This window comes from Ceratotherium simum, chromosome 37 (genome assembly GCF_057802395.1).
Source record: "Ceratotherium simum simum isolate JZ-2026a chromosome 37, ASM5780239v1, whole genome shotgun sequence".
Taxonomy (NCBI): Eukaryota; Metazoa; Chordata; class Mammalia; order Perissodactyla; family Rhinocerotidae; genus Ceratotherium; species Ceratotherium simum.
The window spans coordinates 23,672,241-23,690,419 of record NC_141936.1 but is presented as its reverse complement, the minus strand read 5'-3'; the positions used below and the strand labels follow the sequence as shown (position 1 = coordinate 23,690,419).

At 37.8% G+C, this 18,179-nt stretch overlaps 1 protein-coding gene across 1 annotated transcript in view; it reads right to left on the bottom strand.

Moving 5' to 3' along the window:
* ABCA12 (ATP binding cassette subfamily A member 12) overlaps positions 1–18,179 on the bottom strand; it is a 178,094-nt gene that overhangs the window by 140,402 nt on the left and 19,513 nt on the right. The window contains exon 2 of the mRNA XM_087424852.1: positions 11,349–11,442. Coding sequence (XP_087280978.1) covers positions 11,349–11,409 — 61 coding nt within the window. The 5' untranslated portion in view covers positions 11,410–11,442. The remainder of the gene's footprint in view (positions 1–11,348; positions 11,443–18,179) is intronic.

The window sequence follows — 18,179 nt, the reverse complement described above, 5'->3', positions numbered from 1 at the left end:
AACACCTGTGCATAAGATTTTAGGAAATTATGAACACTTCCTTCCTTAGTCACCAATCTGACGTACTCTCTGAGAGGAAGCATTCGCCTCAACTGTCCTGAAAATGTTGCCTTCGAGATAAGACATGAAAAACGGTGTGAGACTTCTGACATCCTGAGAATGACAGTGAAAGACCCAGGGCTAAAAGGAAGCAGGGACTGGCAATCATTTAAGGGCTACAAGCTAACTCAGGTGAAAGCCAATTCTTCCCTGAAATTATTCAAAGAATTAAATCCATTCCCTGATTTGCTTTAACAGTAGTGAGCTAGTAAAAAATGCAACTGAGGTGCAACTTTAAGTTGCTTAAGAATCACCTGGATTGCTCTTTAAGCTGTCTGGTCCTCAAAACCACCCTTCTCACCACCATCAGCACCTCATCACCTCATTACCTCACCATCTCATCATCATCTCCACCACCACCACCAGATGCCAATTCAGAAATCCTGCAATATGACTCTGGAATCTGTATCTTTCAGCATGCATATTTAAATGATTTTGATTAAGGTGGAATGGTTGAATATATCTGTTTGTAAATCATGAAGACAGAGACAGGACAAGGAGGAAAAGTACCAATAATATCGTGTGATTCCTATATTATTTTCTCACTAGTTAGCTGCATTTCCACTCCTCAAATTTATCCTAAATTGTGTTAATCTCATTTGGGCAGTATGAAATTAGAGAGTTACAGCTAGTTCTGCATTGATAATCTCCATATTATAAAAAAAATTCTCTATTCCTTAAAGAAATCTGGATTTAAAATTCTGGAAAGAAAATGAGGGATTGAAGGAGGGGGTGTTAAAAAAAAATTCTGGGAAAATAGCTGGCTGTGATTGAGAAGTCTACGGACATTTTAGTCCCATAGCATTTCCATGGCAATCAAGAGATCATGAAAAGAAAAACTGAACTGGGCATCAAAACCAGAACTCTGTGCCCAATCCAATCACCAGCTTCTGCTAAACCGTCTCCCACGCCACTGCAGGATCTCTTTCTAAAACATTATCTAATCCCGATGGTCATGTTTTAGTTGTGTGTACACATGTGTGTGTGTGTTTGGTATGTTCGTGGAAAAAGTCTGAGGAAATGTACATTGAAATATTAACAATGATTATCTTTAGAAGATGAGATTATGCAAGATTTCGGCTGTTTACAAAATGCATATTTGTATTAGTTTTTTTTTTTTTTTTTTGGTGAAGAAGACTAGCCCTGAGCTAACATCTGTTGCCAATCCTCCTCTTTTTGCTGAGGAAGATTGGCCCTGGGCTAACATCCTTGCCCATCTTCTTCTACTTTGTATGTGGGACACCTGCTACTGCGTGGTTTGATAAGTGGTGCGTATGTAGGTCTGTGCCGGGGATCCAAACCTGTGAACCCCGGGCCACTCATGTGGAACGTGTGAACCTAACCACTGTACCACTGGACTGGCCCCTGGATTATTTAATTTTAAAATAATGAGCCTGTAGTTCTGTGGTCAGAAACAGATACAAATATTTTAAAACAAAATTACTAAATTTAAATTAAATTTAATTTATTTACTAAAAAGTTTCAAAGGCTTCTCATCCTCTTCAAAATAAAGTCCAATACTTTCGATGTTGATCAAATAGCCTCATCTCCCAACTCTCACAACAAACATCCTCCTTTTTCAGACAAACCAGATTCCCAATTCCTGGAACATCTGACTCTCTCATGTCCTGTGTCTTTTCTTTTTGTGTGTGTGTGTGTGAGGAAGATCAGCCCTGAGCTAACATCCATGCCAATCCTCCTGTTTTTGCTGAGGGAGACTGGCCCTGAGCTAACATCTATTGCCAATCCTCCTTCTTTTTTTTTCCCCTTTTTCTCCCCAAAGCCCCAGTAGATAGTTGTATGTCGTAGTTGCACATCCTGCTAGTTGCTGTATGTGGGACACCGCCTCAGCATGGCCTGACAAATGGTGCGTTGGTGCGCGCCTGGGATCCGAACCCAGGCCACCAGTAGCGGAGCGCGCGCTTAACCGCTAAGCCACGGGGCTGGCCCCATCCTGTGTCTTCACTCATGTTAGTTGTTCTCTATTAGGAATGCAAGACACCAGTTGTCTAGTTGACAAACTCCCACTTGTTCTTCAAGACTCATGCTACATAGGACTTCTTTGTGAAGCTTTTCTTGATGTCCCAAGTAGTGCTATGTGAGCTGCTTTGGAGCCCAAGGCAAAAAAAAGAAAATCAGTACTATCTACATTGACTGTATTTAAAATTTTGATATTTTGTTCATCATAGAATTTTAAATTTAATTTTCATATTTTAGAATGCTGTATTGAAATATGATTGATCTTGTTTACTGAGTTTTTTGTTAGCCCCTCACGTTTTGCATTGCATTTACCTCTTTACAGTCCCATCTCAGGTAAAGTTGTCTGGACTCCATCTCCTCTGCTGCTTCTGATCTACCTCCGCAGTGGAATTTATCACATTGCATATTTATTTATTACAGTTTCTGATATACTTATTACCCTCCTATAGACTTGACTGCTCTGAAGGCTCATGGCTTTCTTGATCAGCACAGAAGTAACCGGTATCCTTTAAATACGTGATAATGGCAAGAATAAACAGAAACTTCAATCAAGTCTCTTAAATTTTCTGAACCTCAGTTTCTTTATCTGTCAAATAATGATGAGATACTAGATTATTTCAATGATACTCAGTGATTGATGTTATACTCTATACATATAGGATATTATATTATAAATAATATGATATAAAAAGTAATATCCAACACTAATGTAGCTCTTATCATGTGCCAGGCACTTTTCTAAGTATTTAACAATTATTAACTCATTTAATTCTCAAAACTCTATGAGGTTAAGTGTTATTATTAGCCTCAATATACAGAAGTGGAAACTGAGGCTTAGAACATTCAAGAGACTTATCCAAGTCTTGTGTTTGAATTGAGGCAGTTTGGATCTGGAGTCTGTGCTCTAAGCCTGATATTCCCTCTCACAATAATAATAATTTTATATATAAACATGTAAATATATAATGAAAACAAGGATTTTATTTTTTCAAATGTGGAAATGTTATCAGTCATTCTAATTCTAATCCACAATGAAATTCTAACTGACCTGAGACTAGCGAATATCGTGTGCTGTGGCATTTTTTTCTATGAGGGCTACTTCACACTAAAAAGACACTGGTGCATTTATCAAAGCAAAGGACACGATGTGACCTAATCAAAGAGGATGAGAAAACTTGAATAGTGAGAGTAGCATAAAATGACTAAGGTTTGGTGGACCAGGTTTCCAGGGTGATGCTTAGAAGAAGGTTTAATAAAAGAGTCACTTGGAAAAACACAATGTCAGCCAACCGTGGAGCCAGACTCTCGCCTGTGAATCTGTGCCCAGGCTCTACGCTCTCTGATAAGGAAAGGAGAATTGGCTGAAATGACTGTTAAATCTGGCTCTTAGCTTCAAGGGTGTATTGGAAACATCAACTGATATTGGCGACCTCAGCAAATGACATTACTATACTTGCGAAAATTTGATAAATAATCAATTATTTATCTTTTTCGTAAAGACGTGGATATTAGAGTCCCTAGCTGCGAGTAACAAGAGCCCCTGTTTATGAAGAGAAGGAAGGAGAAAAGGAGTGAAAAAGAGAAGACGCGTGGCTCCCAGAGCCAATTTCAGTGGGGCAGTCACCTCTGGGAAACTCGTACAGTAAATCATCAAAACTAGGGATGATGCAGAATGGACAGAAAAAGAACCAAAAACAAAAAATCCTCCACTGTGCAATCAACAGCTATTCTTTAATCTATTTTTCTACTTGTTAAATTTTCTTGTACTTCAAGGGATTTCCTGTTCTCTGATGCAACTCTGCGTACTAAGCCTGAGAGGGCATTAGTTGAGAAATCCTTTTAACGTGTTATCTGGCTTTAGGGCGTGCCCAACTGCAGTGTGTGAGAGAATGGCAGAATTCCAAGTCAGGAGCTGGGGGAGATGGGAACTACCAGCTGGCTCTGTAGCCATCCCTGTATGTGCGTGTGACAGGGCCATGTTCACGTTCCACTTCCTCCTGCTGGTTTCCTACAGCTCTGTGCAGAATGCTAGAGGGAGCAAGGTCGAAATCTAATCCCAATCTCAGTTTATATGAGATTCACCATCTTGCTATCTAAAAGGTCAGTAATGTTTCCAAAAAAGTTGTTAACTACTGATTTGCTAATGAAAGCAGTAAATGATGAGGTTTGGCTGCGAAATTCAAAAGCTATTTCAAAATTTTCTAGAACTTAAGCAAGAAGCAGACTGTAAATCTCTCCCACACAAAAATCTTTCACATGCATTCACAAGAACTCTTAGGTATTTGTGAGGGAAATTCCCAGGTGGATCTACCTAGGAGGGAATGAGGGAGCTTTATATCCATTTTATTTTCCCAATATTAGCATCATAGACATTTTTGATACCCTAGTCAGATTTACCTGGATGAGAGAAATAAAAATGAAACCCAAAACAAGCTAACTTCTTGTCCTTTATCCATCTCAGACTCATGTTGAGTTTTTTACTATCCCATCGCTAGGCAGATTTTGCAATCCAATCACCCGTATCAATCTTTCAAACTGTATCAAATTTTCAGCAATATATCGCACTCTTATTTTGTTCCTTGTATTAGGAATCATACTGTATCTGATACGAGTGTGATAGTGCAATGCAATTTCTGCTATTAATGTACTATCCGTCCAATGAGTGAGTCACGATTAAAGCACAAAGCGCTCAAAGACCACTATTTGCCAATACATCCACAAGAGAGACACAAAGGAGGAATAACTGGAGTTTGAGTGGTCAGAGAAGAAAAAATGATAAGCCTTAGATGTGAGCTTGTCTTTTAATAGATATTGAGGATGGGACATGAACATGTGCATCCAAGTGGAAATGAGCATGGGATGTGTGGAAGACATTCAGACACCGCCTTTTTAGGCACAGGCATCATACTGCAGAATAGAAAGTTGATAATCCTGGTTACAAAGGTCTTGAAAGTAGGGCAAAGAGGAGTTGAAACTTGATAGACCCGAAGAGTATTTCAGGGGATTATGTGATGACAAAATATGGGAAGAATTAGAGGTAGCACTTTCAGAGACAAAAAAAAAAAAAAAAAAGAAAGCCATGGAAGAAATTTAGGCGTGAAACAATGAGATCTTGAACCAAGGGGTGGCAGGAAGGATGGAAAGGAAGGGGTAACTCTAGGACACATTTCCCAAGGTGGATTCTGACGCTAAGTTTAGTGGTTACGGGAGGTGAAGGAAAGGGAGGAGTCAGAGATGACTCAGTTGTTTCTAACCTGAGAGACTGCCTGGTATTGCTGGCACGTGTGAGAATGGAGAAATTGGATTGGGCAATCCCTGACAGAAGGTAAAGGATGAGTTCTGAGCTTCCCAGAACAAAACCTACATTAACTTTGAGCCAACCAATATTGAAAAGAAAACTATTTACTATGAGTCCCTCAACTATTATTGTTAAATCACGGGTGTGCTAGAGAGGATGGTACACCCCGGAATCCTGTCTCACATATCTGCCGTCACTTCTATAAAAACACACCGCATGAAAAGTCAACATCAAGAGCAGGGCCAAAAAAACTTCACTCCTCTGACTTTCACAGCCCTCACCAATGAGAGGCCTCACAGGCTTTTTCAACATAAAACTACAGAATAGTTTCCTCTTAATTAACGATTCAGGTAACATAGGTATAACAACATGCATGAATCCCACTAACCAGCAATTATTCAATCATTTTAATCTTCCTTCTCACATTTTTTCCTAGAGCTGCTGACAAGTAGAAAAACCAATTGAGTCCTCTTTTACAGCCATGTTTGATCTACGATAGTGCGAATAGATCATATGAGGAAGAAAAAGGAGATGCCATAAACTCAAATGAACCAGACGTTAAGATTGCTGCTGTTGGCACTCACAACCTGGAAAAAACCCCAGTCTCTGCAGGTAAAAGTTGTGGTTAAAATCCAGGCTCAGGCACATAGTAACCATGTGAACGATGGTAAATTACTTAACATTTCTGTGCCTCTGATTTTCATCTTTAAAATAGGGACAATCATATTACATAGTTCAAAGAGATGATGTATCAGTCAAGGAAATATATGCAAACTACTTAGCACAGTGCCTGACACGTTAAACTGTTCAATAAATATTCACCCTTATTATTATTTTTATTGCTTCTCTGAAGACAAAAGGTATGCTCTGGAGGTCAAAAGTCATGCTAGGAATGTCGATCTTGCATTTACCAAAGCTACTGAGCCACATCTGGACGGACAATATTCAGTATTAACGCTGTAACAGCACAAATTTGAATATAATTCGATTAGCAGCTGGCTCCTGCCTTCCACCAGCCCCTGTTTTCGGATATTGGGATGGGCTGAATTTTTTATCTTCTGAGGGGGCAGGGGTGTTAGAAAGTGACCACCTCTAGATAGTTGGGGTTTAATTCAGCATATGGTCATAATTATACAGTATAATTTCCTCTGTGCTTTTTGCGATGTTTTCGACCACTTGAAAAATATTGTTTTTCATTAACTTCATAAAACTATGACTCCTTGTTAGGCAAGACTGCATTTTTGGGAGTCCACTTATCTCATTATGGCAGGGTATTACTGTTCCGAGGTAATTAGGAACTGCCTGCCTGCACTTCCATGGGTATGTTTGTGTCGAAAGGAGACAAAATTAACTCACTGCACACTGTAGCTTGGCTTCATCTAAATGCACGTTGGAGAGTTTTGTTTTTTTTTGTTTGCCTTTGCTCCTAAGCACTGTATTTTGGCTTTAAGGTTTGCCTCTTGACAAGCCACTACATGTAGCGATTACAGGAGTTGGAAGAATCACAAGCTTGGTGCCTCAGCCCATCTCCTGCCGGTGTGAACTAGAAGCATCAGGGCCTGCCTGCCAGGCTTCAGAAGCTTTCTTTACCTGGGACTCATTATTTCCAGAAGCTAGTTACCTAAGCTGTCTGTGGCAACACAAAAGGGAGTAAGTGAAGGCAGGCGATGCCAAAAGTAAGCATTTTGCTCTGCACCAGCACTCACCATAGCAGAGACGGAAGCAGCTTCCTTATTCACCAAAAATCCAGGCTTCTCCAGACACCCATCAGTCAAAAAGACTATGGAGGGAGTCCTTTGGGTTGCTAATTGTATTTGTTCCGCATGATTTATCAGTCCTACAGACCTGCCCGGCTATTCTGGGAGTAGAATGTGCCCACGGATGACAACTCCCGTTCTCACCATGGCTGGGTTTCAGCTGGGGTGTAGTGTGGAGTTTCATCTTCATTTCTATTACCCAACTAGTGCTGAAGAAGTCAATGTAGCCCAGAAAGGATTTTAACTCTAAGTGGGCCCTGACTTCTATGACACTACAGTGACAGTGATTCATGCAGAATTAGTTGGGCAGAGGCAGCTTTCTCCACCGAATACTAATATTAGGATAACTCTGATCCATGCGTCAGAATCCACCTCTTCTTGATTTCATGGTAGAGACAGAGAGGTATTTGTATTCCTAATTTCTAATTTTTAGTCTACTTTTGCAAAACCTAAACAACGCAACATAAGAAATTAGTACTGACTAGTAGATGTAAGAAATGTGAGCTTACAGCCAGATTCTGGAACCAGACTGCCTGGGTTCAAATTTTGATACTACCCCTTATTAACTGTGCAATCTTGGTCAAGTTACTTAATCTCTCTGGACATTGGTTTTCTCGACTGTGAAATGAATAATGCTGCCATTGCCTCACTAAGTATCTGGCACAGAGTATGAGATCAAGAAATATTTATCATTACTATTTATTACTGTGAACTCATTTTAATCTTTCAGTGTAATAGATGTGAGAAACAAAGAAAAACAACAATTTAAAAAAAACAGACTAAAAATACCTAAATCCAAACTGTTATTTTGAAGTTATTCCCTCTCTATCACAAGAGAGGAAAAAGAAAGTAACTGTGTCTCTACTAGTTTTAGATTCTCTAAATTACTTTACAGAATATTACCTACAATTATAAAATTACATTTTTATACTCTATTGATTATAGGACGAATTGAAATCTTGGACATGATTTGTATTTGGCTCTTTGTATAGGGGGATAAAATACAACACAAATCTCATGGACAAAGAATAAGTAAAGTTAGTTTCCAACACCTTTCTGAATTTTGGCAAATTGCTGTCTCCCTGGGTCTCAGTGTTCTCATCTGTAAAGTAAGAGGGTCCCTTCCAGTTCTAATAACAAACAAATGAACTATTTTTTTGGACTAAGTCTTATAAGAGAGACTAGCAAAAATACTTTCAATGTTTAAACTTTTCTATAATCTTGTTCTCTCCACCCACAAACATGAAGATAATTACCTCATAGCCAATTATTATTAAGGTAGGATAATAGGTCCATAGTAAAATTTGGTTATTCATCTGCATTTGGATATTATGTTTTTGCAGAGCCTTTTAAATTAGGTCTATCCATTACCTTACACCATACACAAAAATTAACTCAAAATGGATTAAAGACTTGAATGTAAGACCTGAAACTATGAAACTTCTAGAAGAAAACATAGGCAGTACGCTCTTCGACATCGGTCTTGGAAACATATTTTCAAGGAACATGTCTGACCGGGCAAGAGAAACAATAGAAAAAATAAACAAATGGGATCAAACTAAAAAGCTTCTGCACAGCAAAGGAAACCATCGACAAAATGAAAAGACAACCTAACAATTGGGAGAAGATATTTGCAAACCATACGTCTGATAAGGGGTTAATCTCCAAAATATATAAAGAACTCATGCATCTCAACAACAAAAAAACTACCAACCCAATTAAAAAATGGGCAAAAGACCTGAACAGACATTTCTCCAAAGAAGATATACAGATGGCCAACAGGCACATGAAAAGATGTTCAACATCATTAACTATCAGGGAAATGCAAATCAAAACTACAATGAGATATCACCTCACGCCCGTCAGAATGGCTATAATTAACAAGACAGGAAACAACATGTGTTGGAGAGGATGTGGAGAGAAGGGAACTCTCATACACTGCTGGTGGGAGTGCAAACTGGTGCAGCCACTATGGAAAACAGAATGGAGATTCCTCAAAAAATTAAGGATAGAACTACCATACGATCCAGCTATTCCACAGCTGGGTATTTATCCAAAGAACTTGAAAACACCAACGTGTAAAGATACATGCACCCCTGTGTTCATTGCAGCATTATTCATAATAACCAAGACTTGGAAGCAAACTAAGTGCCCATCAAGGGACGAATGGATAAAGAAGCTGTGGTATATATACACAATGGAATACTACTCATCCATAAGAAACGATGAAATCCAGCCATTTGTGACAACTTGGATGGACATTGAGGGTATTATGCAAAGTGAAATAAGTCAGAGGGAGAAGGTCAAATACCGTATGATCTCACTCATTAAGTAGTAGATAATAACAACAATAAATAAACACATAGAGACAGAGATTGGATTGGTGGTTACCAGAGGGGAAGGGGGGAGGGAGGAGGGTGAAAGGGATAAGTAGGCATATGTGTGTGGTGATGGATTGTAATTAGTATTTGGGTGGTAAACATGAGAACATGATGTAATCCATGCAGAAATAGAAGTATAATGATGTACACCTGAAATTTATACAATGTTATAAACCAATGTTACTGCAATAAGCAAAAAATTAAAAAAATAAATTAATTAAAATAAATAAATAAATAAATAAATTAAGTCTATGAGGCACTTGTCACATGGTTATTCCAATTTTTTCTTTGTAATTTAGTGGAATTATAAGACCTCTTCTTGATTTTCTCTATGAATCTCTAAATCCTATCAGGTAGGCTGATTAGTTTAAGACTATTCACTCACACACCTTATATTTCTTTCTTGGAAGTTTTATAAAAAGAACTTTATGTAACTGAAAAATCCTTAAAAACAAAAAATTGGTGGAAGTAAGTTGTTGAAAGGAGCTTCTATCACTATCGTTAGCAAATTGATAGCATCTTAAACCAGAAGAGTTCAAAGAATATTTGTCCTTATGTGCTGAATGCATTCTTTCTGAAGTTCGTGCTACTTAAGATATACAAGATACATAAATTCCAACAGTTTATGACAGAATTAACCTGTTATAAAGAACTAATATACGCACAATATGAAGAGAACAAAATTATGCTGTTTTTATAAACAACCTAATACAATCTCATCAACCACTCTACATAATAACTTGTGCAAAAGTCCATGAGAAATGATAAGGTGCTATTCAAAGGTAAAGAATTATTTATTCTAGCATGAAGAGTTTAAATGCTTCTCAGTAATTGATTTGATACTTTCTTTTCAATGATCCTATTGTGTCTGATTCAGGTAGACTCCACCATGGCCCTGATCTGACCTCTCAAGACTGGGTGATTGAAAAGCACTGTGCTTACTTTTAAAAGTCACTAGTCACTAATTCTCTTGACAAATAATTCAGCATAGTATTCTTTAATATAGCAAATTGCCGTAATTTATCTGAAATACAAACTGATTTACAGAAATTTGATTTACAGGAAGCTTTTAGGAGATGGCTGCTTTGTGAAATGTGAAACGTCTCATCTGACTTTTACTCCTCTACTAAGAAAACTGGTTCCAAAGTTTAAGAACAAAAGCAAAAACAACATCGGTCAGATCATTGGGTTTAAAAAGCTTATCTCTCTCAGTTCTGAGGATTTTTCTGTCTTTTCTGCATTTCCATTCTGGATCCAAAAGAAAATAATAAACTGAGTCGGGCATCGTGCCCATGTTATAACTTGAGAATGACTAAACATAACTGAAACAGCACTAATTGGAAAATAATCTTCTCTTAAACTAAATGTGTTGATACGTTTGCACCACTCAAATATCAGCCCTGAAGAAAGATCAGTGATTTTTGTAGTACTCTGGATTTCATTCATTCGGTTGATCAAATGCCAGTCTACAGTTTCTGCTACAATACAAGAGTAAAGGATGATTTAGCTTTGAGATCGCTGTCTGTTTGTGTTGTACATACCATGGTAAGATTTATGAGATGAATAATAAATGACTCAAAATTTTATAGATATAGGTTAAAATATATTCACACTCCAACATGCTTTATTTTTTTCTAGACAAATATTACAGGCTCAACATTCTAACTAATTCTAAAAAGTGGGGAAAAAACATACTAAGTATTTGTACAAATACTTCCGAATACGAATCCTAGTCCAAAAAATAAATTTTAGAATAAAACATTACAGTGGTACCAAAATAAATTTTAACTAGAACCCAAAAGTTAGAGAAACAAATAAATCTCATTTACTTACAAGTTGGTTTTGCTATTGGAGCAAATTTGGTCCGGGTAATAGCCAAAATTAGGAAAATCATAACTGGCCATAAAATCAAGACAAGGGTCCAAAGCTGCAAAATAATGATAGAAAAAACATTTTAATTATATTGCTGAATCAAAAAACCTAACAAGAAGTACAGCATACTATAAAATTCCAACACAAGCCAGATATTTGCCCATAAACGTCATTAATAGGAAAGGAATGAGAGATTTTTAAAAATGCAAGAGACCTCGAAATGAACACAGGAATGATCTTTCCAGGCTTCAAACCTTAAAAGGATCATCTAAAGCCCTCTTTCCAGTCACCTCTCACGACTGCCCCAAGAATGATGATCTTAAAATTCAAATCTGATCAGTAACTTCCTTAATTAAAAATTTTTTCGAGTTTCCCAGTCATTTGTTGGATAAGGTTCAACCTTCTAAACAGGGCATACAAAACCCAACATAATTTCAATCTAGACATATCTTACCACTTCCAATGTCAACATTCTATGCTCAGCCATAAAGGTTATGTGACATTGAATAATGGCTCAATAAACACTGTTCAACAAATGAATGAATGAATAATTGAGTTAATGAGTAAACAGGAACTTTAAGTTCCATGAACAGCCCCCAACATCACTATAAATAGTATCTTATGTCTGCTTCTATCATAGAACTTCCACTCTTACTGTCAATAATTTTTTGTCTGGCTCATAAAATAAACTGGCAATTCTTTTACGGCGGGAACAGTGTCTTATTCATCCCTGAATTTACTGGTACAAAATAGATGCTCAAAATACGGATACTGAATTGAAATTTCTATTAGAGAATTTCACTGTAAGACACTTCAGGAATGGCTTTTTTCCCCATGTAGACATGATCCAGTTCATAGGATACTAACTGCTTGATATTTTACATACCTACAAAATTGGTTCCAGACCAATGAAAAACATGTATTCATAAGAACGTTACCTGTGATATGCAAACAGTTACAGTGCTCAAACCAAACCCTACAGAACAAACCTTGCCTATACTTCATAAAGTAAAATGTGGAACTACCTTTCTGTCTGGTTATGCAATCAGACTTGTTATCATTTCTCCTCCACTTTTCAGAATTGATTTGCTTCTGCCAAATCCCAAACTACCGCCTAGGGCTCTTCGATTCTCCAAAACAATCTAGACTCATTTAATTATTGATCCTTAAGTAACTCCCAACCTAAATTATATCAATGTAAATAATCATAATCAATCTATAAATCAAAATTGGGGTGAGTTTATTATGGTCCAGGTTTGAAGACTATAGCCCAGGGCCTTCCTTCCCCCAAGAAAGGAAGGGAGCTAAAGAAGTGGGGTGCACAGAGTGGTTACATACCAACTTGGAACAAGGAGCATACATCACATATGACAGGAATATCTCTTTTACTACTATCACAAGATGTTTAGCTGGCACAGCAGGTCAGTGGTCACAAGGTGAGCACAGCAAGTCAGTAATTAATCCTTAGTTTCCAGGAAGAGATGATTATCCTTAAGGAAATGCCTTAAGAGGGGGAAGCTACATCTCTATCTTTAAGGGCATCATTCTCATCTTTAGGACAGAGAAAATGTTTAAAGCAAATGTACAGTGTGTGTTCAACAGGCCACGTCAGGCCCTTTTGGAAAAACAAGGTCAGCCTGAATTAGTTTTTATTTTTTTTAAAGATTTTATTTATTTATTTACATTTCCCCCCAAAGCCCCAGTAGATAGCTGTATGTCATAGCTGCACATGCTTCTAGTTGCTATATGTGGGACGTGGTCTCAGCATGGCTGGAGAAGCTGTGCGTCAGTGTGCGCCTGGGATCTGAACCCCGGTCACCAGCAGCGGAGTCCGCGCACTTAACCGCTAAGCCACGGGGCCCACCCAGGCCGAATTAGTTTTAAACTAAATGGCTTCTTCACACACTCCAATATACCCTATTGCTTGTCCTTTATTCATCAATTTTCTGTGAAAATCTCCATCGTGTGTCTAACAACACTGTTCTCTCTCCTTGCTGGCAGGCCTGTCACCAACTTAGACTTTGGGTATAAGGGCAAGTTTTAAAAAATGGAAGAAGTTGACTGTAGATCTAAGGAATCCTAAGTAGTACCTCGGTGTGATGGTAGCTGAAAAGCTTCCAGACAAGCCGAACAGCCTAATCTATAGCAGTGCTTCTCAAGCACTAATGTGTAGACCAAATCACCAGGGGATCATGTAAATATGTGGATTCAGATTCGGTAGATCTGAAGCCAGGCCTGAGATTCTGCATTTCTAACAAGCTCCAGATGGATGATGCTGATGCCTATGGCCCACACTTGGAGTAGAGCGGTTCTAAATGTACGCCATCCTACCTAACTAGAAGGATTATTTATAAAGTCCTGGAATATTTTTGTTGGAAAGTTCCTTTGAGATCATCTAATGGATAGAATTCAGCACGTTTGTGAAGTTGGATAGGAAAAAAAAGATTACACTTTTATTTTCTCTGGCTTGTGATTGAAATTTAGCATTTCCATTAATGATGAATGTAGGCAAGGAACCATAATGTTATTAGAAGTACTTGTGACTTTATCACCAATAGAAACCACAGATATTTTCAAATCACATTAGTTTTGTTGCAGATACCTCAACGTTCTTTTTACACTCATTATGACATTAAAATTACGGTAGTTATGGTTCATCATATTTATTTAATGGTACAATAAAGAAATACATAATACCATATGGTAAATTTTCTTGTTAATACTTTGATAACTGAATTTCAATATAATTGGCCTTTATTTGTAATCATATTTATTTTATTGATTTAAAAACATTATTCTTAGAAGGGCCATAGGCTTCACCAGGCTGCTAAAGACAGCCATAGCACAGAAGAGGCTAAGAAAACTTGATCTGATCCAACTGCCTTTTTTATTCTCTGGAGAGTAGAAGGTTAGCATAACTTGTCCAAAGTCACATATCCAGTTGGGAAGCAGGGGACAAAGATCTGAATATCAAAATACTTAGGCTAGGATTTCTTGAAAATTACCATACTGCTCAGAAGAACAAATAAGCAAGCATTACAAAAAGCATATTGGAAAAATACAAATGCAATAGAAATAAAAGATGTGTTATTATTCTAGCCTAGCCTCTGATATATTTGAAAATTAGGGTCTGTTTTTCAAAGATCCTAGATACAAAGTACCGTTTTTATTCCATGTGACCCATTTGAAATGTAGAATGTAAAGAATTAAGGTTAAAAACAATTTAATGTGTGTGGATTGACTGGTTTTATATTTGAGGCCATAGTTATTCTTTAAAAAAAGGATTCATCTGGGGGCCTGCCCGGCGTAGCAGTTAAGTGTGCACGCTCCACTGCTCACGGTCCGGGCCCGGGTCCAATTCCGGGCGCGCACCCACGCACTGCTTTGTCAAGCCATGCTGTGGCGGCATCCCATATAAAGTGCAGGAAGATGGGCACAGATGTTAGCCCAGGACCAGTCTACCTCAGCAAAAAGAGGAGGATTGGCATGGATGTTAGTTCAGGGCTGATCTTCCTCACAAAAAGAAAAGAAAAGAAAAGAAAAAGGATTCATCTGGGTAGGTTTAGTGCCCCAGAGCTCCTTTTAGGAGCATCTATTCATTTTCTATAGCAACCTCATGAGAATTCAGTGAGCAACTGACATCAATTGTACCAACACAAATGTACATTCACATTCAAATAAGGGACATATGTCATGGCACATCTTTATGTTGTCTTTTGGTTGATCTAATTTGAGGGTTTCATGTGGATGTTTTGGTAAATTTTAAATTAATTTTAGACATGATTTAAATCCAGACAAAAACGTATTCTATATCAGAGAAGTTTAAGGCAACCAGGACTCTCTTCAGGGCAAAAACCACAGCAAGTCCACAAGCAATCTATTATCAGAAGACTTCCCCAGGATTTTAGGTCAGACAGGTTTGGAGAAGATTTCTGCATACTGCATTTTAGAAGGATAATAAATATAAAGCCCTCCAAACTGGGATTGCGAAGATGTTAAAGTCAACAGTTAATCACAAAAGCAACAAATAAACAAAATTTAAATTTTCATAGCAGCAGGATTTCTCTCAACACTGTTCTAAAAATCATCATAAACAACCTAGAAGCAAATGCAGCATCAAGGATCCAAATACTAACTCGATGAGCCATGATGACTTCTGTTTGTTTGGACAAACGGCTAATATATTGATTTTACACATATAGACATTGGGGCTACTTGAAAATTTGGGAAAAAGTAGTTTTAAAAAGTTTCATGTTTTTGCTAATATATTAATTCTCTCACACCTGCCACTCTTGCATTGCCTCCCTTGCACGTCATCCCCACTACGTTCTTGACGTCTAAAGGCACATGCACATTGAGTAATTTACAATCCCTTTGTAGGCCATGGCATTTGTCTCCTTTTATTTCTCCAAGGATTATTTTCTATTGAGATATCCCATTCTATTCTCTTTCTCTCTCCTTTCCCTTCCTGAAAAATTCAGTGCCCAAAAGTCCTCAGGTGGGGCCCGGCAAGGTGAGTCCATACTAGGACTGGGGGCTCTGCAGTAACACAGTGACACAGTGACAGAGGTGGGTCCTTAGCAAGATGAAGAGGACATCCACAGTACAGCAGCCAGACATGGGGTGTCAGAGCCCAAGTGGAGTAAAGAGAGCATATGTGCAGGGTGAGGAGCAGGCGATTGGTTTCATACAAGGAGGTTGACCAAAAAGGTAAATTTATCCCTGGTAGAGGAGCCAAGTTTCTCACTATCCATCAGGGGAATTATAAACATAGAGAAGGAGGAAACTAGAATGAACTCTGTATTATTGGGTTAGAATTAAAGATATGGGCATAAACTCCTGGTTTCCAAAATGTATAAAGAGATGTGAAATATAGATATAAATGTGTGCCTATAACTTATTTATTTCCTACTTTCTGGTTCCACAAGTTGTTTCTGAGTCATCGTGTACTTCATCCCAGCCCAGAAAATACCCATTTTTCCAGGAAACACTAGCTTCTTTTAGTGGACATCTGAGTGCTAGGTATGCTCATTACTTTTGGAGTGTCATTGTTTCCAAGCCTGGACAGAGCTACGGAATACATATAGAAAGTAGGTAGATAGATAGATAGATAGATAGATAGATAGATAGATAGATAGATAGAAAGATAGATAGATAGATAAATAGATAGACAGATAGATGAGAGAGAGAGAGAGACGATAGAAAGAAATAGATAGGTAGGTAGCTCAATACATAGAAGGATGATAGATATGCTGCTCAGAGAATAATGGGAACACATCAGTAGGGCATAGATACGAGCCTACAGCCCAATTTGTGCATCGAATTTTACCCACTGAACAAATTTAAACATTAAAATACATTATGATAATGAAAGATTCTATCTAGTGGGGTAAACAGAATCCATGAGTCTATGTAGAGACAAATAAATACATAAGCAAACAAACATAGAAATTGAAAGCTTAATGAGGAACCGGATATGTACATCTTCTCAAAATATTTCCCCACAAAATGAGACAAATCAACGTCATGCACCACCTGATATGACTCAATTGGATGAACACAGCATCACTTCTGTGGTATTCCCGCCAAAGATGAAAAACCTGAGTCTAAAAATCAGTAAACAACAGACACTCTACAAAACAACTAGTCTTGAATGTTCAAAATGTGGCAGGGTCATGAAAGTCAAGGAAAGAACCAGCAAACTGTCACAAACTGAAGGAGACTAGAGACAAGAAAACAAGATGCAGAATGTGATTCTGAACTGGATCCTTTTTCCATAAAGGACATGGTTGGGACAACTGATGAAGCTTGACCTGGGTCTAAGGGTTTGATGGTGGTACTGGTTATAAAGGAGAGAGTCCTTGTTTGTAAGTTACCACACTAAAGTATCTGATATAACAGGGCATCATTGTCAACTAGCTCAAGAAAAAAAATTATTTACCCTGTTCTTGCAACTTTTCTTTAAATTTGAAATTGTTTCAAAATTAAAAATTTAGAAATTGTTTTTAAAATAATTCTCTTTGAAAATGCAGAACCAAATTTTAAAAGACAGCAAAAGAGAAGTGATGAAGGACCAAGAAAATAGATAAAAACAAACACGCTTCATATCCAGGAACTCTATCCTCTTGCACGCAGGTGGTAAGATTGGGGGAATTGATGATGATGACAGGCCCCTTTCCAGTGACCTTGACTTCGGTGAAGTCATCCACCTAAAATTCTAAGTTTAGGGCCAGCCCCATGGCTTAGCGGTTAAGTGCACGCGCTCCGCTGCTGGCGGCCCGGGTTCGGATCCCGGGCGCACACCGACGCACCGCTTCTCCGGCCATGCTGAGGCCGCGTCCCACATACAGCAACTAGAAGGCTGTGCATCTACGACATACAACTATCTACTGGTGCTTTGGGGGAAAATAAATAAAAATTTAAAAAAAAATAAAATAAAATAAAATTCTAAGTTTAAATCTTAAGAAATTCCTTGAATGAACCAAGTGTAAATTCACTCCAAAATTTCCATTTAGAGCTGATCTGTAGTACCTAGTAACAAAATTGAATTAATTACCTAGTAACATTTGCCTCTGCATTTGCTAGAAATACTGTTTCAAATCTTTGAAAACCTCTTAAATCTAATTTTCTGGAAAATCTGGGCAAAGCACATAATTTCACCTTTAGGTCATTCACACTGCATTACTTTGTCAGAATCCTTTATTCTAATCACTGCTGTTCCATCGGGTTCTATTTGTGTCTACCATTTTTATTATTTTCTTATCATTTTTACTAAAAGTAAATAAGAAAATA